The 22517-nt window shown below is 52.2% G+C and overlaps 10 protein-coding genes across 10 annotated transcripts; 4 read left to right on the top strand and 6 right to left on the bottom strand.

Annotated features, from left to right (window-relative positions):
• Positions 1-108: 108 nt before the first annotated feature.
• Positions 109-1338, bottom strand: CKM354_001074600 (uncharacterized protein; the record flags this gene model as incomplete). Its single annotated transcript, XM_044806213.1, has 2 exons — positions 109-207; positions 259-1338. 2 exons carry the CDS (start codon positions 1336-1338, stop codon positions 109-111), a joined length of 1179 nt encoding a protein of 392 aa, XP_044662148.1.
• Positions 1339-1721: 383 nt separating this feature from the next.
• Positions 1722-2925, top strand: CKM354_001074500 (proteasome regulatory particle lid subunit RPN9; the record flags this gene model as incomplete). Its single annotated transcript, XM_044806212.1, has 2 exons — positions 1722-1995; positions 2051-2925. 2 exons carry the CDS (start codon positions 1722-1724, stop codon positions 2923-2925), a joined length of 1149 nt encoding a protein of 382 aa, XP_044662147.1.
• Positions 2926-3678: 753 nt separating this feature from the next.
• Positions 3679-4380, top strand: CKM354_001074400 (Ran GTPase-binding protein MOG1; the record flags this gene model as incomplete). Its single annotated transcript, XM_044806211.1, has 2 exons — positions 3679-3773; positions 3873-4380. The coding sequence occupies 2 exons, from the start codon at positions 3679-3681 to the stop codon at positions 4378-4380; spliced, it is 603 nt and encodes a 200-aa protein (XP_044662146.1).
• Positions 4381-5720: 1340 nt separating this feature from the next.
• On the bottom strand, positions 5721-7130 carry CKM354_001074300 (uncharacterized protein; the record flags this gene model as incomplete). The annotated part of the gene is made up of 1 exon (XM_044806210.1): positions 5721-7130. The coding sequence occupies one exon, from the start codon at positions 7128-7130 to the stop codon at positions 5721-5723; it is 1410 nt and encodes a 469-aa protein (XP_044662145.1).
• Positions 7131-7786: 656 nt separating this feature from the next.
• On the bottom strand, positions 7787-10498 carry CKM354_001074200 (uncharacterized protein; the record flags this gene model as incomplete). The annotated part of the gene is made up of 2 exons (XM_044806209.1): positions 7787-10149; positions 10366-10498. The coding sequence occupies 2 exons, from the start codon at positions 10496-10498 to the stop codon at positions 7787-7789; spliced, it is 2496 nt and encodes an 831-aa protein (XP_044662144.1).
• A 375-nt stretch (positions 10499-10873) lies between these two features.
• On the bottom strand, positions 10874-12203 carry CKM354_001074100 (uncharacterized protein; the record flags this gene model as incomplete). Its single annotated transcript, XM_044806208.1, has 3 exons — positions 10874-11534; positions 11587-11726; positions 11775-12203. The coding sequence occupies 3 exons, from the start codon at positions 12201-12203 to the stop codon at positions 10874-10876; spliced, it is 1230 nt and encodes a 409-aa protein (XP_044662143.1).
• Positions 12204-13255: 1052 nt separating this feature from the next.
• Positions 13256-14750, top strand: CKM354_001074000 (uncharacterized protein; the record flags this gene model as incomplete). The annotated part of the gene is made up of 2 exons (XM_044806207.1): positions 13256-13377; positions 13448-14750. 2 exons carry the CDS (start codon positions 13256-13258, stop codon positions 14748-14750), a joined length of 1425 nt encoding a protein of 474 aa, XP_044662142.1.
• A 218-nt stretch (positions 14751-14968) lies between these two features.
• On the bottom strand, positions 14969-15394 carry CKM354_001073900 (uncharacterized protein; the record flags this gene model as incomplete). The annotated part of the gene is made up of 2 exons (XM_044806206.1): positions 14969-15103; positions 15170-15394. 2 exons carry the CDS (start codon positions 15392-15394, stop codon positions 14969-14971), a joined length of 360 nt encoding a protein of 119 aa, XP_044662141.1.
• Positions 15395-16363: 969 nt separating this feature from the next.
• On the top strand, positions 16364-17362 carry CKM354_001073800 (uncharacterized protein; the record flags this gene model as incomplete). The annotated part of the gene is made up of 1 exon (XM_044806205.1): positions 16364-17362. The coding sequence occupies one exon, from the start codon at positions 16364-16366 to the stop codon at positions 17360-17362; it is 999 nt and encodes a 332-aa protein (XP_044662140.1).
• A 50-nt stretch (positions 17363-17412) lies between these two features.
• On the bottom strand, positions 17413-18466 carry CKM354_001073700 (uncharacterized protein; the record flags this gene model as incomplete). The annotated part of the gene is made up of 2 exons (XM_044806204.1): positions 17413-17824; positions 17877-18466. 2 exons carry the CDS (start codon positions 18464-18466, stop codon positions 17413-17415), a joined length of 1002 nt encoding a protein of 333 aa, XP_044662139.1.
• Positions 18467-22517: the final 4051 nt, after the last annotated feature.

The following is a 22517-nucleotide window of genomic DNA, read 5'->3' as shown; positions in this document are numbered from 1 at the left end:
GACAAATAAAATCTTTCTCTCGCTCGATAATATCATATATACAGCGTCTGTCTCAGAGATAGAGCCCAGACGAGTCTAATGGTCCATACCAAACCACCCGTGCAACCACTATTGATCATCAAGAACGTGTACATATTTCTTTTCCTCGCGCTTCTCCTTCTCCGTCATTGGTGGCAAGTCATAGTATGATGAGCTTCGGTAGTGTTGCTGCAATCAAGTCAGTACAGCGCGAATGTGAAAGTGAGAAGAGGAACGCACCAGATATTGGTAAGTGAAGTTGGCAATGTCACCAGGTTCAATGCCTAAGTCCTTGAATGTCTTGGCATTCTTGTCGATGACTTGGTCCAAGAACTCGCGCTCGACTTCGTCAGTGCTTCCAACAGGCCACCAGAGAAGCTTGTTGAGTGTGCCGAAGAAAGGCTTGAGGAAAGCCTTGGGCAAGTTGATGTGTCTTCGCTTCTTGATCATTTCACGGTCCACAAGCTCTGACACTTCCTTCATTGTATACTCTTTTGGTCCATACAGCTCGTATGTCTGACCAGCAGTGCTGTCGTCCTCACACATGACTTCCAGGGCACGGCCAATGTCAATGGAGTGCACAGGTCGGAAGGTTTCTTCCATGTTGTTGGCAGTGAGAATGTTGGTAGCCTTGGCCAAGCGATGCAACAGGCGATCCTCAAAGCCAAACGCGGGAGCCGGTCGGACAATGGTGGTTTCGGGGAAGATCTCGCGTGCAATCTGCTCACTGTTCCATTTCGTGCGGTAGAACTCTGAGGGTGAGTTGGGCGAGACCGAGTGGGATGAGACGTGAATGAAGCGGTCGATGTCGTACTTGGCCACTGCGTTTGCGATTCGGCGAGTGCCTTCCTCGTGAACGTCTGCGAGGTCAAAGTTCTTCGTTGGGTAGTCGCGACCGACCATGTTGATCACGATATCCGAGTGTCGCACGGCCTCGTCAATGGAGGCCTTGTTGCGCAGGTCATATTCAATGAAAACCACTCTGCCCAAATCGCCCGTGACTTTGAGATGTCGCTTTGCCATTTCCTCACGGAAGGGAACCACTACTGTGTTTCCATTCTTCGCCAGCCGATTCACGATATATCTGCCCAGGAAGCCCGTTGCGCCGAAGACGGTGGCGGTATGGCCGCCGAGGGAGCTTCGTCCACCCGGTAGCCTGATGATTGGCTTGCCAGTACGTGTGATGACAATATCCTGCAGGTTCCTTCGACATTGTGTTGGCGCAATGGCGGACTTTGTGAGTTTGGTGGTGAGGGAGGATGCAGTCGGGCGGCAGAGTTGGCGTTGCAGAGCCATTGCGTTGGTGGGAAGGCCCGCCATGGCCAGAGAGCGGAGAGGTGTGTTCGGTGGAAGGGTGGCGGAGGAGGAGACTACTCCATGGGCCGGCGGCGGTGGTGTCGGGGCGTGAGCGTGAGGTCGCTGCTGGCGTTGCTGAGTTGCGGAGGTTGTGATTGGAAGGAGCTCTGTCGCTCGCTCATCGATGCCAAGAAATGAGGCTCTGCCGGAGCATCACGTATGCCCGACAGCTGCTGCCATCACAGCTCCATCGTCAATCAACAATTACGCGGCGTCACCACTCTTTTTCTATCTGGCAAACGAACGGCTCTCACTCGACTACAGCGAGGAGGCATCAGCAATAGAATTGGAATTGTCCGGGAGCAGGCGCCAAACGATCAGGACAGCGGCACGGCGGGACAACCACGATGGCGACAGACAACGAGAAGATCGTCGACTTTCTGCAGCAGGCGCGTGACAATGCTCCCGACGATTTGCAGCACTACTTCTTGAGCTTCGAGGATTATTGGGAGCGCAAGCTGTGGCACGAGTTGACCGACATCCTCGTCACATACTACAACGAAGCCGACAGCAAGCCTTCACGGATACCCATCTTCGAGCACTTCGTCACCAAGTTCGCTGATAAGATCAACCAACTGAAGCTGGTGCGCATAGGACTGAGCACGGCCAACCAGTATCAAGGTACAGCAAGAGAGCGATGAAGGAAATGGGAACATGGGACTGACTTGGGTTGCAGATGATGAGCAACGTCTAAACTTCCTCTCCGCTCTCGCGAAGCGTGTCGATAAGCCGGCCTCACAAGATGCGCACGTCTACGCTCTCACAGCAGTCGCCAACACACGGCTCAGCCTGAAGCAAATTGCTGAAGCCCGTAAGGACTTAGACAAGTGCGAGTCTGTCCTGGACACCTTTGACTCCGTCGAGACCGAAGTGCACGCCAACTTCTACTGGGTGAGCGCCACCTACCATCAACACCAGCACGAGTTCGCCAAATACTACCGAACTGCTCTGCTCTACTTGGCTTGCGTCAAGCTGGAGGACGTGACCGAGCGCGAGCGACAACGCATCGCCTACGATCTTTCTATCGCTGCCCTCGTCAGCGAGACCATCTACAATTTCGGAGAACTGCTTCTCCACCCCATTCTCGACAGCTTGAGCAAGACGCCGCACTCATGGCTGCGTGACCTGCTCTTTGCTTTCAACCGTGGCGACCTCCACGCATACAACATCCTCCAACAGCACATCGATGCGAACGCACTCCTCAAGCAACATCAGCAATTCCTCTACCAAAAGATCTCGCTCGCCGCTCTTACCCAGCTTGTCTTCTCACGACCCCCGCAAGACCGCAGCATGACATTCGCAACCATCAGTCAAGAGACGAAGGTACAGCCCAACGAGATTGAGCATCTCATCATGAAGGCATTGAGCTTGGGCTTGCTGCGCGGCAGCATCGACCAGGTGGCAGAGGTGGCACGCATCACATGGGTACAGCCAAAGGTGTTGGACAAGACGGGCATCGAGGGCATGCGGTCGAGGCTGAAAGAGTGGGATAGCGGAGTCGAGAGGCTGGGCAACTGGATCGAGGGTGTGGGACAAGACGTGTGGGGCTAGATCACGACCATTCCGCCCAACAGTGTCTATCTGTGCATGGCGTGTAACGCATGTCAGAAGCAGCAGACGAGGTCTACCAGCCATGGCTGTACTCGCTTTCACCTCGCACGGCGGATCGTTAGAGGCAGTTCCCAGCAGGAGATCGATGAGATGTGCGACATATGTCGTATTATGTACACGCTGCAGAGGCTGACTGCATGGCTCATTATTGAGGTTGCGCCAGGCCACAACAACGAACTGGCTGCAGTGGTGCCTCCTTCGCCTTGAAGGCCCGCAGCCGCTGACTAATCCCCGACTTCACCTCATGGCTTTCGTAGCTGTGTGTGACGACGCAATGAAAATGAACAAATGTAACACTATCAAACTTTTTTCATCCACTCGTCTGGCGTGTTCTCTTTGCTGTATATCACAGTCTTTCATGTCCTAGGCAACAGGGAGGCAGAAGTTGTTTGATGCCTGACGTTGCCTGACGCTGTGCAAGCTGCATAAGAGTGCGTCACCTTGCCCAAGAATTATCGTGCAAGATCCAACTCAACACTCAAAACAAACTTCGTCTGCAGAAGTTCGGATCACAATTCCTGGCCTAACATCACAAGAGCAGCTGTGCAAGTTCGGAAGTCAAAGATTTGTGCAAAAAGAAAAAGAAAAGCTGAGAACCCTACCTCAGTCCAAAGCAGCCATTGCTTGCCAACGAGACCGAACAAGGCCACAAAACAGGGCCATAAAAAAGGCCACAAAACAAGACCGCACGCAATGACCTCTGCCGCTGGCCAACTCAGCTTCAAGCCAGTCGATCTGTTCGGCGGAGCCATCACAGCGGAAATACCAATTGGGTGGGAAGACGTCAGGTAAGCATATCCTTAGTCCTTCTATCTTCTGCCAGAAAATGCGTCCGACATGCTATTCATTCCAACAGACGCATCACACTAACACAGGAAAACTTACAGCCAAATTCGCCAAGTCCCCGATACCCAAGAAGTCTTTTTACACACTGAAGGCTTCTCCTCCATGGTTTTCGATATTCTCGAACGAGTTGAGAATGCGTCTAACGATGACGTCGAAGCGTTGAAATTCCATCTCTCCGATATTATTGATTCGGAACCCGATGCAGCGGCTTCTACGGTTCTGGAAACTGCGTCGGAGTTTGGGCTGGGCAAGATGCCGGGGACGAAATGTTTGAGCCTTGTGGCGAGGGTTCCGGCTGGGGAGAAAATGAGAGGGAGAGCGAATGAGCCGAAAGGAGGGGTTGTGGTGTTTGTGATTTTGGTGAGGTTGGAGAGGGTGGAGACGGATTTTGTGGTTAGTGTGAATTTGCCGGTTATGAGGGAGGGGGCTGTTGGGGAGGGTGGTGATGTGAAAGAGGTGGAGGGGCTGTTGGACGTGGGGAGGAAGGTGAGAGAGAGGGTGGTTGGGTCGCTGCAGGTGAAAGACTGGGGCTTGTTTGGGGAGGAATGAGAGCGGGGCTTGGAGACTTGTGCTCGGCCAGGCTGCTGATGGGTGCCAGCAGTAGTGAGAGTGCTGGGCAATGAGGATTTAGTGATTTGCAACTTTCGACCCGCGGCGTCGCAACGACTCTAAGCCATACTTATTCTTTGAAGGTGTTTATTTAGACTGATGAGAAAGGGCAATGGCCTAAACCATCTTTACAGATCCATGGAACGTGTATGCTGTGGACCTGCGCCGTCGCTCAAGGATCCTTGGTTGGAATGCACGACTGCCGGATCACGGAAGTTCAAGGCGAGCAGAGATGTGGTGAAAGAAACTGAAAATTGCATGATTTGAGTTTTGATGGCTTCGAATTGACAATACTACCTAGCGTTCCATGAATGACTGCAGAAAGTGCTGTTGCTAGAATGAAGAATAAGCTTACCTTGTTCTGGCCCTCCCACTTACCATATATCGAGCGCTCTTGCAAGCTGATTCATAGCTTGTAGTTTGCTCGTAGGCGCAGCTTGTTTCTGTTACATCCTTCTGGCGAAAGCACAGCTCTCCATGTTTTCGATTAAATCTGTAATGTCAGCTGAAAACGGACAATTGGTTCCGTTAGGTGTTTGCAGTGGTCTGGGAATTACTTCTCTAGTTTCCGCGTATGGTTCCTTGGTTCCCGTGTCATGCTCATCGTTCGATCCATGGGTATCATGTCTCGAATTGCTTGCGTGTCGATTGTAGGTCTTGTCCAGTTTTGCGGGTTTTACGCGGATCGTTCATGTCCAAATTCGGTTGCCACCTTGGGCTTGAGGACAATCATTGCCTACATAAACTTATTAGAGACCGTTCGAACGTCTGCGACGTATACATAACTCTCTTGTCGCATTTCTGGAGGTGCTGCTCTATGGTCGGATTCTATAAATGTTGCCGCCAGAAGCATCGTCGCGAGTAAAGCAGTTGTTGCCATCATTACTAGGAAACACTCCAATGACTTGCCTGAGTATTGTCCCATGAAGTCCGTAGACTCCATATTGATCTGTCCTCTCCCACTAGAACAGATGGCAAAAGTGTCCGGTCCTTGTGCTGTAGATTGACAGTATCAGCTGTCGATCGTATCAAGTATGGTGTAGCGGCTCGTTGAGCTCGGTCATGATTGATACGCACTTTTCGGGCATCACGGCCAACGGCTTGCCGCTTCGACGTTCATCCTGGACAACAACGGCATTAATCGGCCAGCGATCAGCACTCCGTTCCCGTGAGCGGCCAAGAGGTAAACATCCAGGCGCCGGTTATTAATTCTGCCGGGCGTATTCAATGGACCTTTTGTATGCAGCCCAAGTGGCGCTTACGGCCACGTTCAAGTTTCTTCAGCCGACTTCGTAGTAAATGGGACTCTGGCTATAAATTCGACGCGCACCCGAGTAATCTACGCTAACGGAATTCATCAGCGCAAGGAGACGTCTCCCAGCAGTTGTCTCCAATTCAGTCCCATCTCGCGCCACCTTGACCTCTTTGTTCAAATTCCACTGGTTCTTGAGGCCTCGAACTCTATCGAATGGTAAAGGAGAATTCGTGATCCATTGAACCCTGAACGGCCTCAAATCATCAGGTCCCTCAGTCTCGCTATCGGGGTCGCGAACCGCTTCCCAGAATCTAGTGCTTCGAGCAGGATCATAAGTGATCTTGCCGGCAGGGACCCTTTCTGTCTCTGGTGTCTGTAAGACTTGCAATCCTGCGAAGAGGTTACCATCAAATATTTCTCGTGTTGCTTGCTGACCTTTGCCTGGTGAGCTGAGCATTTTGGCGTAGCCGAAGTACGTGCCGCTCTTGTTCACGGAGAAGATGAGATAGACTGATTCAGAGTTTTTGAATGCCTTGTGAAGCTTCTTTTGAACGTGTAGTTGTGTCGTCCAAGTACCAGTGCGATAGCTTTCTTGAAGATCTTCAGTATTCAGCGCTTTCAGGATGAAGTAACGTGCCTCCCATTTTTCAGGAGTTGTTTTAGTTGGGTCACTGTCCGTTCGCGGTAAGTTTTCCGGGACTGTATCCTGCTTTTCAGAGGCCTCAGGTTCATCGACTTTGAGGTCTTTCACCGTGTCACTGAGCGCATTGACTTGCACATCTGCAGCCCCGGAATCCTGTCGGTCATGTCCTTGTCGCTGGAACATTTCGTCCTCGTCCGATTGCTCTTTCTTCACTCGGCACAGTAGAGGATTGCCTCCCAGGAGCTTTCCATTCAGGCGCTGGACAGCTGCATGGCATGCGCTCTCAGTCGAATAGTTGACAAAGGCGCAGTTGCGCATCATCAAGAATATGCTCTCGATGTCGTCCTTTGCCCCATCGGAAAAGTGATCTCGAAGCATTTCCACAGTCGCGTTCGGCGGTAAGTTGCCCACCCAACAAGTGTAATCCGTCCTTTTAGGTAGAATTGGAGGGCCTGATCGATGTAGTCTCGATAGCGGGAGCCCGATGGGGCAAACGCCAAGATGAGGGACATGATTATACGGTGGCGGAGGGTCGGATACTTGTGGAACCTGGGGATACCGATAAGGAGACTGCAGGACCGGGGGCTGTACGTGTGCTGAAGGGTATGGGAATGGATTCATGAATGGATTGTGTTCTGGGGCCATGTCTCGATACTGTTGGGCATATGGATATCCCCAGCTGGGCCCTGCGTCCATAGCCCCTTCCATTTCGCCGCGCCATTCATCCTGGTGTTTGGCTTGATTCTGGAACTGTCGCTGCTTCGGCGACATTCCTGATTGGTTGTTGAACATGTTGTGTCAGGTGGACGAAGCATCTGTACCACGCGAAAAAGGTTCTTCTCGAGATGTATCAGTTGTACAGAATATTGGAAAGAAAGAAAGATGCTGCTAGGAGGCGAGCGGGCAAGATATATCCCTCTGTGCAATTTTCGTTGGAACATGAGCAAAACTTCAGTAGCGTGACAGAGAATCCAGGTTGTCACTGCCAGTGGAACGTGAAAAGTCATCTACTGACAGCCCTTTCTTGCTGAGGTGGTTGGTCACCCTTTTCTCGGCTGTGGCGAAGCATAGGTGTGCTGTATTGGACACGTAGCTACCTACACTTTCAGATACTCGATCTGTCTCCACAACTCAACTGCAGAGGAGCCCCTATCACTGTCGCAGAGCCTCAAAATCTGAGAAGCTCTACCAGATGGAGTTCATCGGACCTCAGATCTTTATAAGCTTCGGTAACTCTTCTCATTACCATGGAAGGCCGAACCTTAATGGCGGGCATGATTGCGCACCCTATTGCAGAGCACGCATTAAATGTTGGCAACAGCTGCGATAGGACAGGCGCCAAGCTTCACGCAAGAGCCGCGGTTGGCAGCTCCCAGCACCCTAGATGCATATAACTGTGACCAGAATCCGAACACGTGCCTGCACAACAATTTGTCCTAGAATCTTCCTCAAGGCTCCAATGCAAAGGTCGGCAGCCAAGCATCCAGTCCCACTTCGAGAGCTCGCGATTCCCAGGGCGGCAGACTGCCACTCTCAGTCCTCGATCCCACAGCGGTTTCCGCAGGCTGCCAAGTCCATCCAGTAGGATCGCTTGAGAAGAGTGATTGCAGCTCTTCGAGATTGATCTGGTCAGAGGCCGCTCCCCCAGCTCGCAGTCCTGGATCTATATGTGAGTCGGCCCCAACCAAAGAATAGTGTTGACCAGCGGACAAAGGCCTCGAGGCCAGGTTCTGAACACCTGCAGATGTCGGCGCTGGCTGCCTTTCAGGTGCATGCTTCTCCGGTATAGATTTGCGTGCCAATCGGTATATCGAAAGCGGGTTCAGGATGTAATCAGGCGCACTCTGCGCCGGAGAGCCTGGGGCTGAAGCAGGAGGCTCTTGCTCTTCAGCGTCATTGTTGGCGTAAGGATCTTCCTGAATGAAATCGGGGTTTCTTGATTCGCTGTCCAGCTCTATGCCGATCTTCTCCACCATCGTCTCTGCAGCTTTGGAGAGTGGCATCGCAGCAGCGTACATGGAGCGCATGATTTTCAAAGCTCTGACATTGTTCTGCACATGCGGGATTGTCTCAGCAAGTAGCGCCTTGCTGCTTTCTAGCTTTGGGTCAATGATCTGCGTTAGGTAGAACAGCATAATTTTGCAGGAGTCGTAGAGAATAGTTGGCAACCAAGAGTCAGCTATGGCATGAGGACCATGCCGCAAAGCCTCCGCCATTATTGTCGCCAGGCTTCTGGCGTGCCCAAAAAGTGTGTTCTGAAGATGGCGATGGAAATCTTGCTGCTCGGGTCCATACGTGAACGATGCGCGCAACTTGTACAGGCTGGGTGTGCCTATGCGATAGAGATCACACATCGTCTGATGATATGCGTAGTGTAATGCGCATAGCGCACCAACCTGCGACGTCTCTTGCCGAATGTACAGCGTTGTTGGAGTGAACTGCAGATTTGCGGGTAAGTTATCGTACCAGTGCCGCAACTCAGCATCGAGCTGAGCGAATTCCGAGTCTGGAAACCACGGCGGTTTGGCGCTATCCAGGTGCTTTATGTACTTCAGTACTTTCCGTCTCGTGGAAATGTGTCGTAGATAGAATGCGGTCATTCCCATGCAGTCTTGTGGAAATGTCGGCAGGAGCTCGGGTGGAAGGAATTTCAGCATATGACCTTCTTCCAAAGTCTCCGTAATGCAGGGCTCCTCCAGCACGAAATTTCGCTCGTTACACGGTAGTTGTATTTTGATATCGGCCTCGTCGATAAGAGTTAGCTGATCAATACCGCTTCCGACGAGAGCGTCAGTGATGTAGCACGCCCACATGAGCCGGCGGCGAGACTCCTTGACGCTAGCTGAGGGGCCATTCCCAGGCTCTCGGCATAGCACATCTGTCGAGTGCTCCAAATTTATTTGCAGTGCTTGTGCCATCCGAGCAGTGATTGCGCTCAGCATGAAAGCATTAGAGTAATTGCCCATGCGAATTTCGTAGTCGTGCAATAGAACAGCCGCCATCAAATTCTCGACCGAAATGCGATTCAGACGTGCAAGAATCAGGTTGTTGGCATGCAATGCCCAGTGCTTTCCAGAGTCCAGCGGATTGATGGGCAGGGCGATATTTCGGGACGTCTCGTATTCGACAGCGTAAAACAGCGCTCCTAATGCGCACACAATGTGCAGCAACGCATTGCCTTGCTGCATCTTCTCTCCATCGTTGTCCAGCTTCTGCAAGAACGATGGTTTGTGAAGGAATGCAAAGCAACGAAGATGGTGAACATTGGCAAAGTATCGCTCAACCAGCACTCTTGTCCTGTGGCGATCAGGGAGATGTGGTGCAACGAGCCAATACAAATCATCGCCAGCTGGAGTGGTAGTGGCATTGTGGACAGACACAACTGGCGAACCGAGACCCAGACTGCCCGCTGGCGTGGCTTCCGGCCTCCTGACCGGACTGGTGATGCTTTCTGGGGTGAGGCCACTGTCGCTCCGTAGCGATTCAGATTGGGGTGTTGCTTGGTCTTTGGGCAGAACTGTGGCTGCCACTCGCTGTTTCCAGGCGGGTTCGGATTCGTCCTCGTACCTGCACTTCAACGACTTGTCGCGACATCGAACGCAGACCGGCTTGTGGCCTGAGCATCGAGTTTTCGACGCTCGGCAGTCGCTGCACGAGCGATATGTCCGCTTTCGCTTCAGACCAGCGGCATTGTTGACGGCGACGGCCGCCGGCGCGGGCTGCTGCGGTGAGTTCTGCGTCGACGAGCCATTCTCGGCGGCGCCTTTGCCAGAAGGAGCACATATCAGACCCAGCCGCTCGCAGTTGAAGCCTGTCGAAGACATGTCAGTACGAGGCAAGCGGAAGGTCGGCGGAAGCTGAAGATGCGCGAGGCGAGGCCGCAGGCCTAGGCATCTGAATACACTGCTGGCCCACCCGCCATCGTGGTGGAGATCCGCAAACCCGTGCAGAGATTGCTGAAGATTACCATGCAGAGCGGATGCCAAGAAGTGTAGGCGAGGAAGGGAAAGAACAAAGGGCAACTCACACCTGCCGGGTCGCTCGTCGCATCGCACTTTCCGCGCTCGACACGTCTCGCAGCCATGTCTGGACCTGGTCACTTTTCGGACGCTCGGGGCGGATTTGGCGTCGCTGGAACGTCGTTCGGCGGCTGGAGCCATTGCGTCGCGGTGGCGGAAAGGTACGAAGGGTGTGAAGCGATGAGCCGACAGCGGACGCTGGACCTGTTCACTCAGTGCATATCGCTTCGCCGGGATCGATGAGGCACGCTCGATGCGCGGCCGTGACGCGTGGAGGCCGTCCGTTTTGCTGCTTGAGACGCGGCCGTCTGGCGACGATGATGTACAAAGGCAATTTTCGGCGGCAGTTGCGCAAGCGACAAAAAAGATATCGATGCGTGGAGGCACAACAGCGAAAGCGCACACGCACGTGCAGTGTGAACGGATCGGCACGCGCGCCGACGCTAGCAGCGGGATTCGGCCAAGCTTTGTGCTTTCGGAAAGGAAAGAAGCGTCCACTATTGTTCATTCATCCAACTACTCAGCGTCTATCGGGCATATCGGCGCAGTATCATTCACTTGAATGCCACCCCTCTTCCTCTCGTTACTATCATGGAATGGCAGCTTCCACCCACCCTCGTCCTCAGGCACTGCTAGCCACAGCCTCATCAAATGTCTCCGTACTCTTTCACGCCCCTTCTCATCAACCGATCCCGGAGGATAGTCTTTGTATGCCGTCCGCGCATGGAAGACGTGTGTATTGGCCAACAGCTGGATGTCTCCGGGATCCAAAATCATGTGCAGCGACAGCCGTGTACATGTCTCCTCAAAAACTTTCAACGCCTCCTTCTGCTCTTCTGAGAGCGGTGGAATCCTCGCATCGGGTCCAGAGTTGAAGCGAGCCAACGACGTCACGTTGTTGGGATCGAACTTGGCCCACACTCGAGGAGAGCCGCTAGGATCGTTTTCGAGATACACAATGGCCGATTTGTACCATTGATCTTGCCCTTCGCTGACCTCTCCTTTGCGATCGAAATACCAGTTCGGTGTGACCAGAGTCTTGACCACATCCGGTCGCTCCTTTTGGAGGACATTGAACACATGGTGGGTGCTAACAATGTCGCTCTCACCCCCTTCCAGCGCTTTGGCCATGCATAACAAACCGACCAGATCGGCGCCGTCGGTGTGAAAGTACTGCCTTCAAGTTCGTCAGTACGGAGCTTGCCCGCATACTTGTTGTTAAAGCTTACTTTGCGTTTGTGCGATAGATTCGGACTCTGTCTTTCTGCGTGGGATCTTCGCCAAGGTCCTTGACGTGTCCAAGTACATGTCCTTTGCCGTTCTGGGAGACGAAATAGCCAAAGTAGGCGCCGAGACCCATATATGCGACCTGCCAGTTGTCAGATTATGCTTGTTATCCTCGGAGCATCCTCCCTACCGCCGACTTGTGCAATCCCCATTCTTCCACAGGCACATTCTTGAACAGAATGAATCCCTTGCCATTAACGATCTCGTTCCGTACAGTCCCAAAGAACGGAGCAAGCTTGGGCAGCGGGAATAGCTCTTTCTTCATCCCGGTCAGTGGATGACCGGCCGCGATGTATTCATCCGCAGCTTTCCCAAGTTCTGCAATCTCTTCCTCGCTGAAGCCATGCGTCCATCGCTCGGGGTTGTTGCGGTAGTCCTCAGCTTTCCAGACTGTTTGGCCAACAATCTCTTTGAGAAACTCCTCGTATGGCCGAATCAGCTCCGGTATCGGATTATGCTGGCCAGAGGTTTTGTGGCCATCTGGGAAGATCGCTTTGCTGACTTGTGATAGATTGTGGGCAGTGCTCGGAGCTGCGGATTGTGTGAGAGCGGGAGACATTGTTGGCTTTCTCCGCAGTGTGAAGGATGAAATTTCGATCAGCTACAAGTTCGATCTGGAAACTCGCAGAGTCCGCGCCTCGCCTAAGACCTGTACGCATTTATATGTTTCGATAACGATCCATTGCGCCATCGCGAGCTCGGCTGAAGACGTGCTCGGCCGTTGTTTCGCCGCAGAGAGCATTGAGGGACAAAGGACCCCGCATCGCGGGGCCATCGCTCCGAAGCCGACCTGCCATGCCAGTTCAACCACTCATCAGCACCAGCGCCTTCTCTCAAGGCTCCTTCACGGAGCGACTAACAACGTCGGTCCTGAGTGAAGAGGCTTGCAGAGCCCGCACGCCCATGACAGTTGTGTGGGTCTTGCGCCGCTTTCGTAGAGCTCAGCGTCCATCGTGCTAGAGGCTTGGCGAGTCCGATCGCCAGATCAAGAAAACGGAACGAGAGGAGGATCAGAGAAGCAAGGTCTCTGGAGAAGAGATATACTTATGCTCCTGCAGGATGTGGCTACTGGTAGCTTTGTGCTGGCCCGCAAATCATGCAACTACCGTCCAGCCACAATTGGCTATGGTCATGGCGAGAAGCCAGCTCTGGATGGCGTGATTGTTCGAGGTACGACAAAAGCACCACTTGAACTGCCCAAATTGACTTCTTCATGCAGAAGGCTACTGGTATAGATGCACACCTGAGGTGAACGTCTATGGAATGCTTCTCAGCTACGCGGTCTAGTTATGTTGGGTTGCCATGTCTGTGTCAGCGCTGACGCGGCGAGGCTTACGACAACGGAATTCATGACGACCATCGCCGACAGACATGGGGCCTGGAGCTGTCAATCGCTGCCGGAAGAACAGGAAGTGTCACATGGAAGCCATCATGGATCTCAATAGCCTCCTCACCTCATACCGAGGTCGTCCGAAGCGCTGACCGCCCATTTCGACAAATTTCAGAGAGGCCCAGAAGCGATGCCAGCGTCTCCGTCGGCAGAATCAATGGAAACATTCGCAAGTTATCGTCGTTTCCTAGCAGATCACCAGCTCACAAAGAAACTTCGGCATGGCCTCACCAAAAATGATTGATGTCGACTACCTCGTCGCTGGTACGGGGGCGATGGGCATGGCTTTCGTTGATACCATTCTGGCCTCCCATCCAGACGCTACCATAGCTCTAGTAGATCGGTACTTGACTGATAAACCCTAGCTAGACTGTTTCGAGCCTTCTCTGCTGACAGGTGTTTCTGTCCCAAAGATATTCTCGACCAGGAGGGCACTGGACAATCGCCTATCCCTCCGTCCGCCTACACCAGCCTTCAAGTTTTTACGGCGTTAGTTCCAAGCATTTAGGAACGGACAAGATTGATCGAATAGGTCTCAACAAAGGGCACTACGAGCTTGCGTCCGGCGATGAGATCAACGCATACTATGTCCAAGTCCTCTACGAAACGTTCTTACCATCCGGCAGAGTGCGCTACTTTCCAAGGTGTATTTGGGATGGCGACATGACCATCCATTCCATTCTCACTGGCGAGGAATTCGAGGTCGCTGAGGGGACCAGGCTAGTGGATGCAACATATCTGAAAGTCGAAGTATCATCTATGCGCCCTCCTCCCTGTTACGCTGTGGAAGGGATTACAGTAGTGACTCCAAACGATATGGTGGGGCTGTCCCGCCCATTCGCGAACTACACCGTTGTTGGAGCTGGCAAAACAGGAATGGATACCTGCCTTTGGCTCTTGACGAACGGTGTTGTCCCGAGTCGAATTACTTGGATCATGCCTCGCGACTCATGGCTCCTCAATCGAGCATTTTTTGGCAAGTATGATGCCGAAGCCGCAAAGATTCGAGTCCAAGCCACAATGCTCGCGACCTCTACTGATGACATGTTCGACCGGTATGAGGCTAGTGGACAGTTTCTACGCTTGGATGAGGAAGTTTGGCCAACCATGTTTCGATGCGCGACGATTTCTAGAGCTGAGCTTGAGGAGCTTCGTCGCATCAAAAATATTGTGCGTTCGGGACGTGTGCTCTCGATTGAGGTTGATAAAGTCACTTTGGAACATGGGAGCTATGCTCCTGGTCAAGATACAGTCTTCATCGACTGTACCGCAGATGGAGCTGGAGTTCGTCCACCCGTCGCCGTTTTCGATTCTTCCAGGATCACGCTCCAGCCTGTTCGTTACTGTCAACAGGTCTTCTCGGCAGCATTTATCGCTCACGTGGAAAGTACTTACAACGATGAACAAGTCAAGAACGAGCTTTGTCACCCGATACTTCAGCCTAGCACTCCGATCGACATGCTCGTCATATCATATCAAGATAATTTGAATGCGATGCGTTGGTCCTTGGAGGCGAAGACTGTGGCTTGGCTGAGTACTTGTCGTTTGGATTTTCTATCGAAGGCTTTGGATCCGCTGTTGGCTGAGGACTCCAACGAGAGAGACTCGGCGAAGCAGAAGTATCGGAAGCAACGTCGCGTGCTATGCGATAAGCTGCGGGAACTTCTGAGCACAGAGCCTGCAGCTGAGGTCAAGATCGCTCTGGCAAAATTCTAAAGGCTCCCAGCACCGATCTCTAGCCACCATCCAAAAAGTGGACGCACTGATAGAGAGGATTAGGAAATACACAATTCTCGATCGAAGCTAATCTTTTGCGCTATCTAGCCATCGAGCTTCCCTCTCGCCAAACGTCCTTTCAAACTCAGTTCGCATCCCAGGAGCTCTCCACGGCCGACCAACCAAGACCGGATGATCGTGTGTTGCTCTGGACTGACTTATTTGAGATTTGCCTCTTTCTGCACAATATATCGCGGCCCCAACCGCTTCAAAATTCGGAATTCGCGATCTTTGATGTACATCGGCATCGTGGCCTCAAAATACGGCTTATAATAATCCTTCTGCATTTGGACCTACATTGACAACAATGCATTAGAATCTTCTGCCGTCTCCCTCACTACCCCAGAGATGGCACTCACGTCTTTAAACCATTGCGTCGTGGCATCCCAATTTTCAACCCAAGAAATTGTACCTGGACTGGTTGGATCTTGATAGAGCTCGAAGAATAGACACTCGGGTTCTGCTGCTACGACATCGAAGACTGGCGTCATTGCAGCATAGAAGGCTTCGAGATTTTCTGGTGCGATGTGGACTGTGACGTGGAGACTAAAACCATTTAGGTCGGGGAATTGGAGGTCGGACATTTTGACGATGATGCTATGCGAATTGACGAAAACTTGGGAGCAAGAATCCTATTCATTTATATGTCGATGTGGTTGTTACACACGATGACAAATCTGCGTGGAGCTGAAGGATTGTAGGGTTTTGCGCCAGAAGGATTCCGCTCGCTTGGCTATCATGGGGCTTCGAAATGTGGATGCGCAATGGACAGACTTCGACCATTTGCGATGAGCGCCGACTGAGGTGTGATTGCGTTGGGGAGTTTAGATCGTGCCAAAGAAGTGGCAGCAGCTCGAACGTCGCAACGGTCAGTGTCCCGCAGGATGTCCCATTCGAAAGCCAAAGAAATGATCGATGAGATTATGCAGGCCACTGATGAAAGTCATAACCATACAGCATGGCCTGTTTAGATGAGGTTCGGAGCCACGATTCTTCGCTGAGTTGAACTGGAGAATTCCAAGCGGTTGTTCGTTCGAAGCAAAAAGAGTAGCGGGCACCTGTTTTGGAATTTGAGAGCAGCAGCGATCTCTTCGAGAACGTGTCGAATTGCCGAAACTCCTGCTTAGAATTTCTGTCAGTCATGGAAAGCATGTCCAACAACACGGACTGCTTGCTTGGCATCGCGGTTGGAAAGCTTCACAATCCTTGATGATGCCCTGGTTCCCTTGTTTAATAACGGCAGAACTCATTACTTTACGCTTCCACAGATCAAAGGATAGCTCCAAGCTTTTATGGCACTCCAGCGGAACAGATGCCATCCTGGCCCAGAACACTGTCAGCCTTCCAGTTACCAAGAATGGACCTCACTCATGGATACATGCGTTCAAAGCATCCATGGTCCAACATGGCGTTCAGGGCCAGAGTGTGCCCTCGATCTTTCTGAACCTTCCCGCCTGACATTGCTGAAAGCGTTAACATAAGGGGAGATCGCATCGTTCAAGACTTCTGATTAGTCGATCAATCGTGTCATTGAAGTCACAACGATTAGAATCATGGTCGGTCTTATTTACTTGCTCATCTTCGGGACATTTGTCTATTCCACTGCTATACCGCAAAGTCAAACTGGTGGTGGAAGTTGGAGAACACTTCCTTCGATTGCTGGTGGTCCACGTCAAGAGCATGCTGTCGTTGCAACAGCGGATGCAGTATGGGTGCTTGGAGGAACAATGATCGACCCTCCCCGAACCGTTGACACAGTCGAATATTACAGCCTCAGGGACAACAACTGGCACCCAGCAGCACCTTTTGGGACACCACTGAACCATGTCAACGCTGCAGCTGTCGGTGAGACCATATACATTCTTGGCGGTCTGTCTGAGGGACTCCAGTGGCTCGCTCAAGGCATCTCTTTGGCATATTCTCCTTCCGCCAACGCCTGGCAGCAACGAACTCCAATGCCGCAAGGTACACAGCGCGGAGCTTGCGCGGTAGGAGTCTACGGCAGCACGATCTACCTCGCTGGTGGCATGACGATCCTCGATCTGGAGTCGGGTAACCAAGACGTTGTGGCTACAGTCACAGCATACGATACATCAAGTGACTCGTGGAACATCAATCTTCCTCCTCTGCCGCAACCTCGCCAGCATGTAGCTGGTGCTGTCGTTGGTTCAACATTCTACGTACTTGGAGGACGAACGAACGGACAAGAGAAAATACAAAATAACGTCTACGCACTCGATCTGAACAATCCAATGTCTGGGTGGAGAGAGATGGCTCCAATGCCAACAGCTCGTGGCGGATTGGCTTGTGCAGCGGTCGGAGAGATCATTTACTGCTTGGGTGGAGAAGGCGACCAGCAGACTCAGTCGCAAGTCTTTCCGCAAGTCGAGGCCTATAACACCTTGACGAATCAATGGATTAGACTGGCGGACATGCCAGTACCGAAGCACGGATGGGGAGTTGCAGCCATTGGCGGTACGATTTATTCACCAGGCGGAGGTATCAAAGCCGGAACGGGTCCTACGGATGAATTTGATAGTTTCACGCCATGAGGTTGTAGCAATATAGGTAGCCCAGCTGTATGAACACATCTAATCATGTATCATGGCAATGCTCCTCCATTTCCACCTGCTCCATTTCCAACATACTCCATTGGATGGATCACAGTCGGATCTATACCGACGCTTATCCATGCCAGCACACCGTCCTCTGGTCTTTGTCCCAACCAAACATATCTTGCATAAGGATCGGTCACTTGTGCTTCCTGATTCAACACCACATCCTGACTGTTCAGCGTCAATGGTTGCTGATTCGTATTGTACGGGTATGTTCCCTCCACCTGGTTTATCAAATCCTGCTCGAAGAAGATGCGTCCATTGTGTGTCGCCTGCACGTAATTTCGCCCCTCTCCACTCGGTGCCACGGGCTGTGCTGAGCTGTGCGTGAGAATGTGGATGTGGGGTGCGACGCCGTAATAGTGGCCCGGGAATATGCCTTTGAATGTTACGACGCTACTACGGGTCAGAGAAGAGCTAGTGTGTGTCCATGATGGACCCAAAGACATACCCTTCATTGTCGGTCTGCTGTATGCCTCGTCCATGCGTGGCATAAAGATTCGATGCATCGTTCGCATTGCCATTGCCTTCCGCCTGGACACCGGAGTAGACACCCGTGGCATTGCACTGGTAAACCTCAACGAATACTCCCGGAATGGGTTGACAGTTGCGAACGTCCACGATCTGGATCTCCAGTGTAAGAGGCACACCGGGTTGACCTTCGCTGATGTCCGATCGTATTTGCTCGCCAGCGATGAAGTGGCCTAAGCCCTGAACTTCCGGAGTGAGAACGCAGCTGGAATTGTCGGTGAAGAGGAGTCGTTCATCAGTCGGGTTTGGGGGAAAGGCAAAGTTTTTGGCGAACTGAACTCCAACAAGCGAATCCTGAGCATTACGCTGGAAGAGGTCTCTTCGTCTGTCAATCGCATGTGAAAGGAGACCGCGACGCTCAAGATCGTTGCTGCAGGACTTGACGCTCCTTGGCTTTGTATCCAGCCAACGTTTGCGCTCTTTCAGCTCGTTGGTAAGATCATGTCCAGTGTGAGCGAGGACGAAGCCAATGGCCAACGAGACCACCGAGATGGCGGACACAAGCTGCATTTTGGAGAGTGATCTAGATCTGTGCTGCGCTTGAGATCAGGTCATTCATCAAGATCATATATGATCATTGGCGCGAGAGCGCCAAATGCCGGAGCCGCGGAAGTATGAACAACACAGAACGGCTCGACCTTCGATGAGATGTGTGCGATTCCTTGGTGTAACCACTGGAGTGCTGACATCTTGGCCGCTTATGGATGGCCAAATGTTGGGAGGGGACTCGTTGCCGTTGCAATTGTGATGCTCCAGGGTTGCCATGCCATCGTCTGATTCAAATTTGGAACGAGCTTGGGGATTCTGCCGAACTCAAATGGCCCTTGATGAGACTCTCGATGGGCTATCCTTGTCGGACAAATGCTTGTTCTCCTTTTCAGCAACCCAATGCTATTGGAACAAGAATATCAATGGCGGATGAGCACAGCACTTTCTAGCTGGAGCTTCAGCTTTCGCTGATCTTTGCAGCGACTTGTAACGATTGATCACTCTCCAACAGACAGCGGCATGCGATCCAAATATTTTCCGGGCATGTGCATTGCGAGGGAACGACAGACTAAGTCTCTGGGTGCATTCGAGTGTATCGTGGCAAGGCTTGTTGGATCGTTGTTGAACATACCTTTGCCAGCACTCCGAATGGCGCCACCGAATACTTGGTCAAAGCAGATCTTGGTCGGGACAAAGCAATCTGTTGACCGAAAGCTGCTTCGAGCGCATATTCGGTGGTACCATTCGGAAGGCTGACAAGGCATGTTCACCAGCAATCCAAAATGCTTTGTGAACACCAGCCACCACTCAGGTCCATTCCCGAGAGCCAGCTTCGATAAATGCCAGCTGAGATGGGAGACAAAGGTACCCACAGAGCACCTTGGTCTCCTAACCACAGACACATGTTGGCGGCGGGCGCGAGTCGGCCTTTACTCTGCTAAGTCTTGCCAGAAGCAGAACTGCAAGTTGTCAAGCTCCACATCATCCCTTCGGACGATGAACATCTGAGCCTTTGCGACGGGTTGAAGATACCGGCTAGCGAGCACAGCCTGCCAATGATGCCCGACATTGTATAAGCATTTTCGGCAGCTCGATTTTGCTTCGCCTGCACTCGCAATTGATGACATAGTAGGGCCAGTCGAACACTCTGCAGAAGGTTCAGTTGCTGGAGTCCCAGTAAGACGAGAAGAAAGCGTGTGAGAGGATGGTCACAGAAGCATCAATGGCGCACGCATTTCATGAATGATGGAAGCAGTAAGGAGGAAGCACAGTGGAGTTGGAAGACGTTGCAGCCCCCAGGCCTGAGGCACCGACAGTGGCCTGAATGTACTAGTCTCAGTGCACAGTCCACCTCGCTTAACGGCCCAATGAGCTGACAAGCAGCGGCCGTTCACACGGTGGTCTGATGGTTAGACACGCCAAAATCTCCTATATAGCGCAGCTTCACTATACTAATTTGGTATGTATACTACGCAGCTTTATTCTAACGCGTATTTATATATAGGTCGTTTAGATATTATTATTAAAATATCAAGAACCATGACCGCGCCCCAGCAGGCGACGACGACGACGGCGGGAGGCCTCGAGGCCTCCCAACACGCGACAACACCCCCCGACCGATACCGCGACGCCGCGAGCGGAGGAGGGAGCCCGGGAGGAGGAGGTTGCGTCTCCAACTCCCAGGCGGCCCAAACCCGCCAGCAACCACCTATCTCTGGCCCACCAGGCCAGAGACAAACCACTAACGCTACACAGACACAGACCATAATCAGAAAGAACCTGAAAACACTTACTGAACAGATCCAGAGCCACCTCGACACCCAGTCGACCCTTTCTCCCTCCCCAACTCTCCTCCTCCTCCAACAGGCCCAACAGGCCCTCCTCCACCACGCCCTCCGCCAGGAAGAGTCCCAGACTCTTCAAGCGATCCAGGAAACCCTCCAGAGCCGCCCAACACCCACTGCTACTACCCCCAAAACATGGGCCCAGACAGCCCAAATTGGACACACAATGCCAAGGCCTCAGCCTCAGGCATCCATGACCATCTCAGTGAAGATGGGAAACCAGGAAGAAAGAGAAGCAGCAAGGAAGATGAGCCATGACGAGCTCAGAAGGAAACTTGGAGTCCAGCAATTTAAGGCTGTGCAAAAACTCCCAAGTGGAGACCTTAAAGTTATCCTCCACAGAGAAGGAGAGAAAAGCCGGTTGGAAAAGGACCAATCATGGCTTAGGGCTGCATACCCAGGAGCCCAGGTAGAATCACCTGTCACACAGGTAATTGTACACAGCATCAGGACTTCCTGGAAGCCTGAGGATGCGAACAGCGGGGTACAACTGGACCAGGACAATCTGACCTGGTTCCCAGATGGGCTCAAGATCAAGAAAGCCTTCTGGCTCAAGAACCAGAGGGCAAGGGAAGAGACCAACTTCTCATCAGTCGTGATGGCAGTGCAGGACAAGCAGACTGCAAGAGAGATGTGCAAGAGGGGCATAACTATTGGATCAATGTGGTGTGTAGTAGAACCATACCACCCACAGCAGAGGATAGTACAATGCCTCAAGTGCAACAGTTTTGGGCACATTACCACCCACTGTAGGGCTACAGAAGATATATGTGGAAAATGTGCAGGGAAGCACAGGACAGACAGCTGCAAGGAGAAGAAAGTCAAATGTTGCAACTGCAGGGGAGACCACAAGGCATACTCCCTCCAATGCAGCTACAAAGCTGCTGCAAAGACCAAAGCAAGAGCATTCTCAGAGTGGTTCAAAAAGCAATGGGAGGCAGCCTCAGGCCCAACACAAGGAGGCAATGCTACAGAACCCACAGCCCTCAAGAGGAAAGCCCCACCAGCTGAGCCTCCACAGAGGGATGTTAGGTACAAAGGCAGGCCCCTAGGCACCACAGCAACAGCAATGGCAGGCAGGAGGCAAGCAAGCAAGCTCCACTTCCCTCCTACACAGGAGAAAGAGGACACCCAAGGGGAAACAAGCACCCCCCAGGAAGACATGGACATCGACCCAATTGAGCTCCTCTCCCAAGTATCCCATGAGTAACCAAACTATGACAATCTACCAACACAATGTCAACAGGTCAAGCACCACCCAAACCCTACTGCTAGACAGCCAAGCAGCAAGAGAAGCTACAGTTATTGCACTACAAGAGCCATGGCTCAACATAACAAATGGCAAGACTAAGGCCAAGAAGGGATACCACACAGTCCTCCCACCCCAGCAAAACCCAAGGGTTGCAATGCTGGTGTCGGACAAGATCGGAACTTCTAACTGGAAGCCACTATTCCATAATACAGGAGACCTGGTTACCATCCAACTCCAGACACCTACAGGACCCATCTCTATCCACAACTGCTACAATCCATCAGGACCAACAAGCCACAGGCAAGATGGGACTTTACCTGCACTCCAAGAGGCACTTACGCAACCCCAAGAAGACATATCTGCAAACCACATTGTCCTAGGAGACTTCAACCTCCACCACCCAAGATGGGGGGGAAACACAACCCAGACCCAGCATACTATGGCAGACAAACTTATTGAAACGGTTGCAGAGGCCCATCTACAGCTGGCCCTTGAACCAGGAACAATCACATGGGAAAGACATATGGCCAGCTGCCAAACACTAGACCTGGTCTTTGTTAGCCTCTCCCTCCAGAACCTAATCCAGGAATGCAAAGCCCTCCCAGAGGAAACACACAGCTCTGACCACATCCCTATAAGGACAACCCTCTGTATCAATCTCTATGGGCTACCAAAGCAGGGACAAAGGAAACAATGGAAAGCTGCTAACTGGACCCAGATCCAGAATCTCATTTCCCAGGAAACCAACCAACTCAATCAATTCCCAGTCAACACAAGGGAACACCTGGACACCTTAGCCAAGGGAATACAATCCTCTATCCAGAGGGTAGTAGAAGAGACAGTCCCAACAGCCAGACCATCAAGCTATGCCCAGATGGCCTGGACACAGGAGTGCAGAGATGCCACAAAGCTGGCAAGGAGAATGAGAAGAGAATGGAGGGAAAGCAGGACAGAATGGAGCCATGAACAATACCTT

This window comes from Cercospora kikuchii, assembly GCF_019650295.1.
Source record: "Cercospora kikuchii DNA, contig_00007, whole genome shotgun sequence".
Classification (NCBI taxonomy): Eukaryota; Fungi; Ascomycota; class Dothideomycetes; order Mycosphaerellales; family Mycosphaerellaceae; genus Cercospora; species Cercospora kikuchii.
Note: the sequence above shows the minus strand (reverse complement) of the source record. Positions and strands in the feature narration are given on the sequence as shown.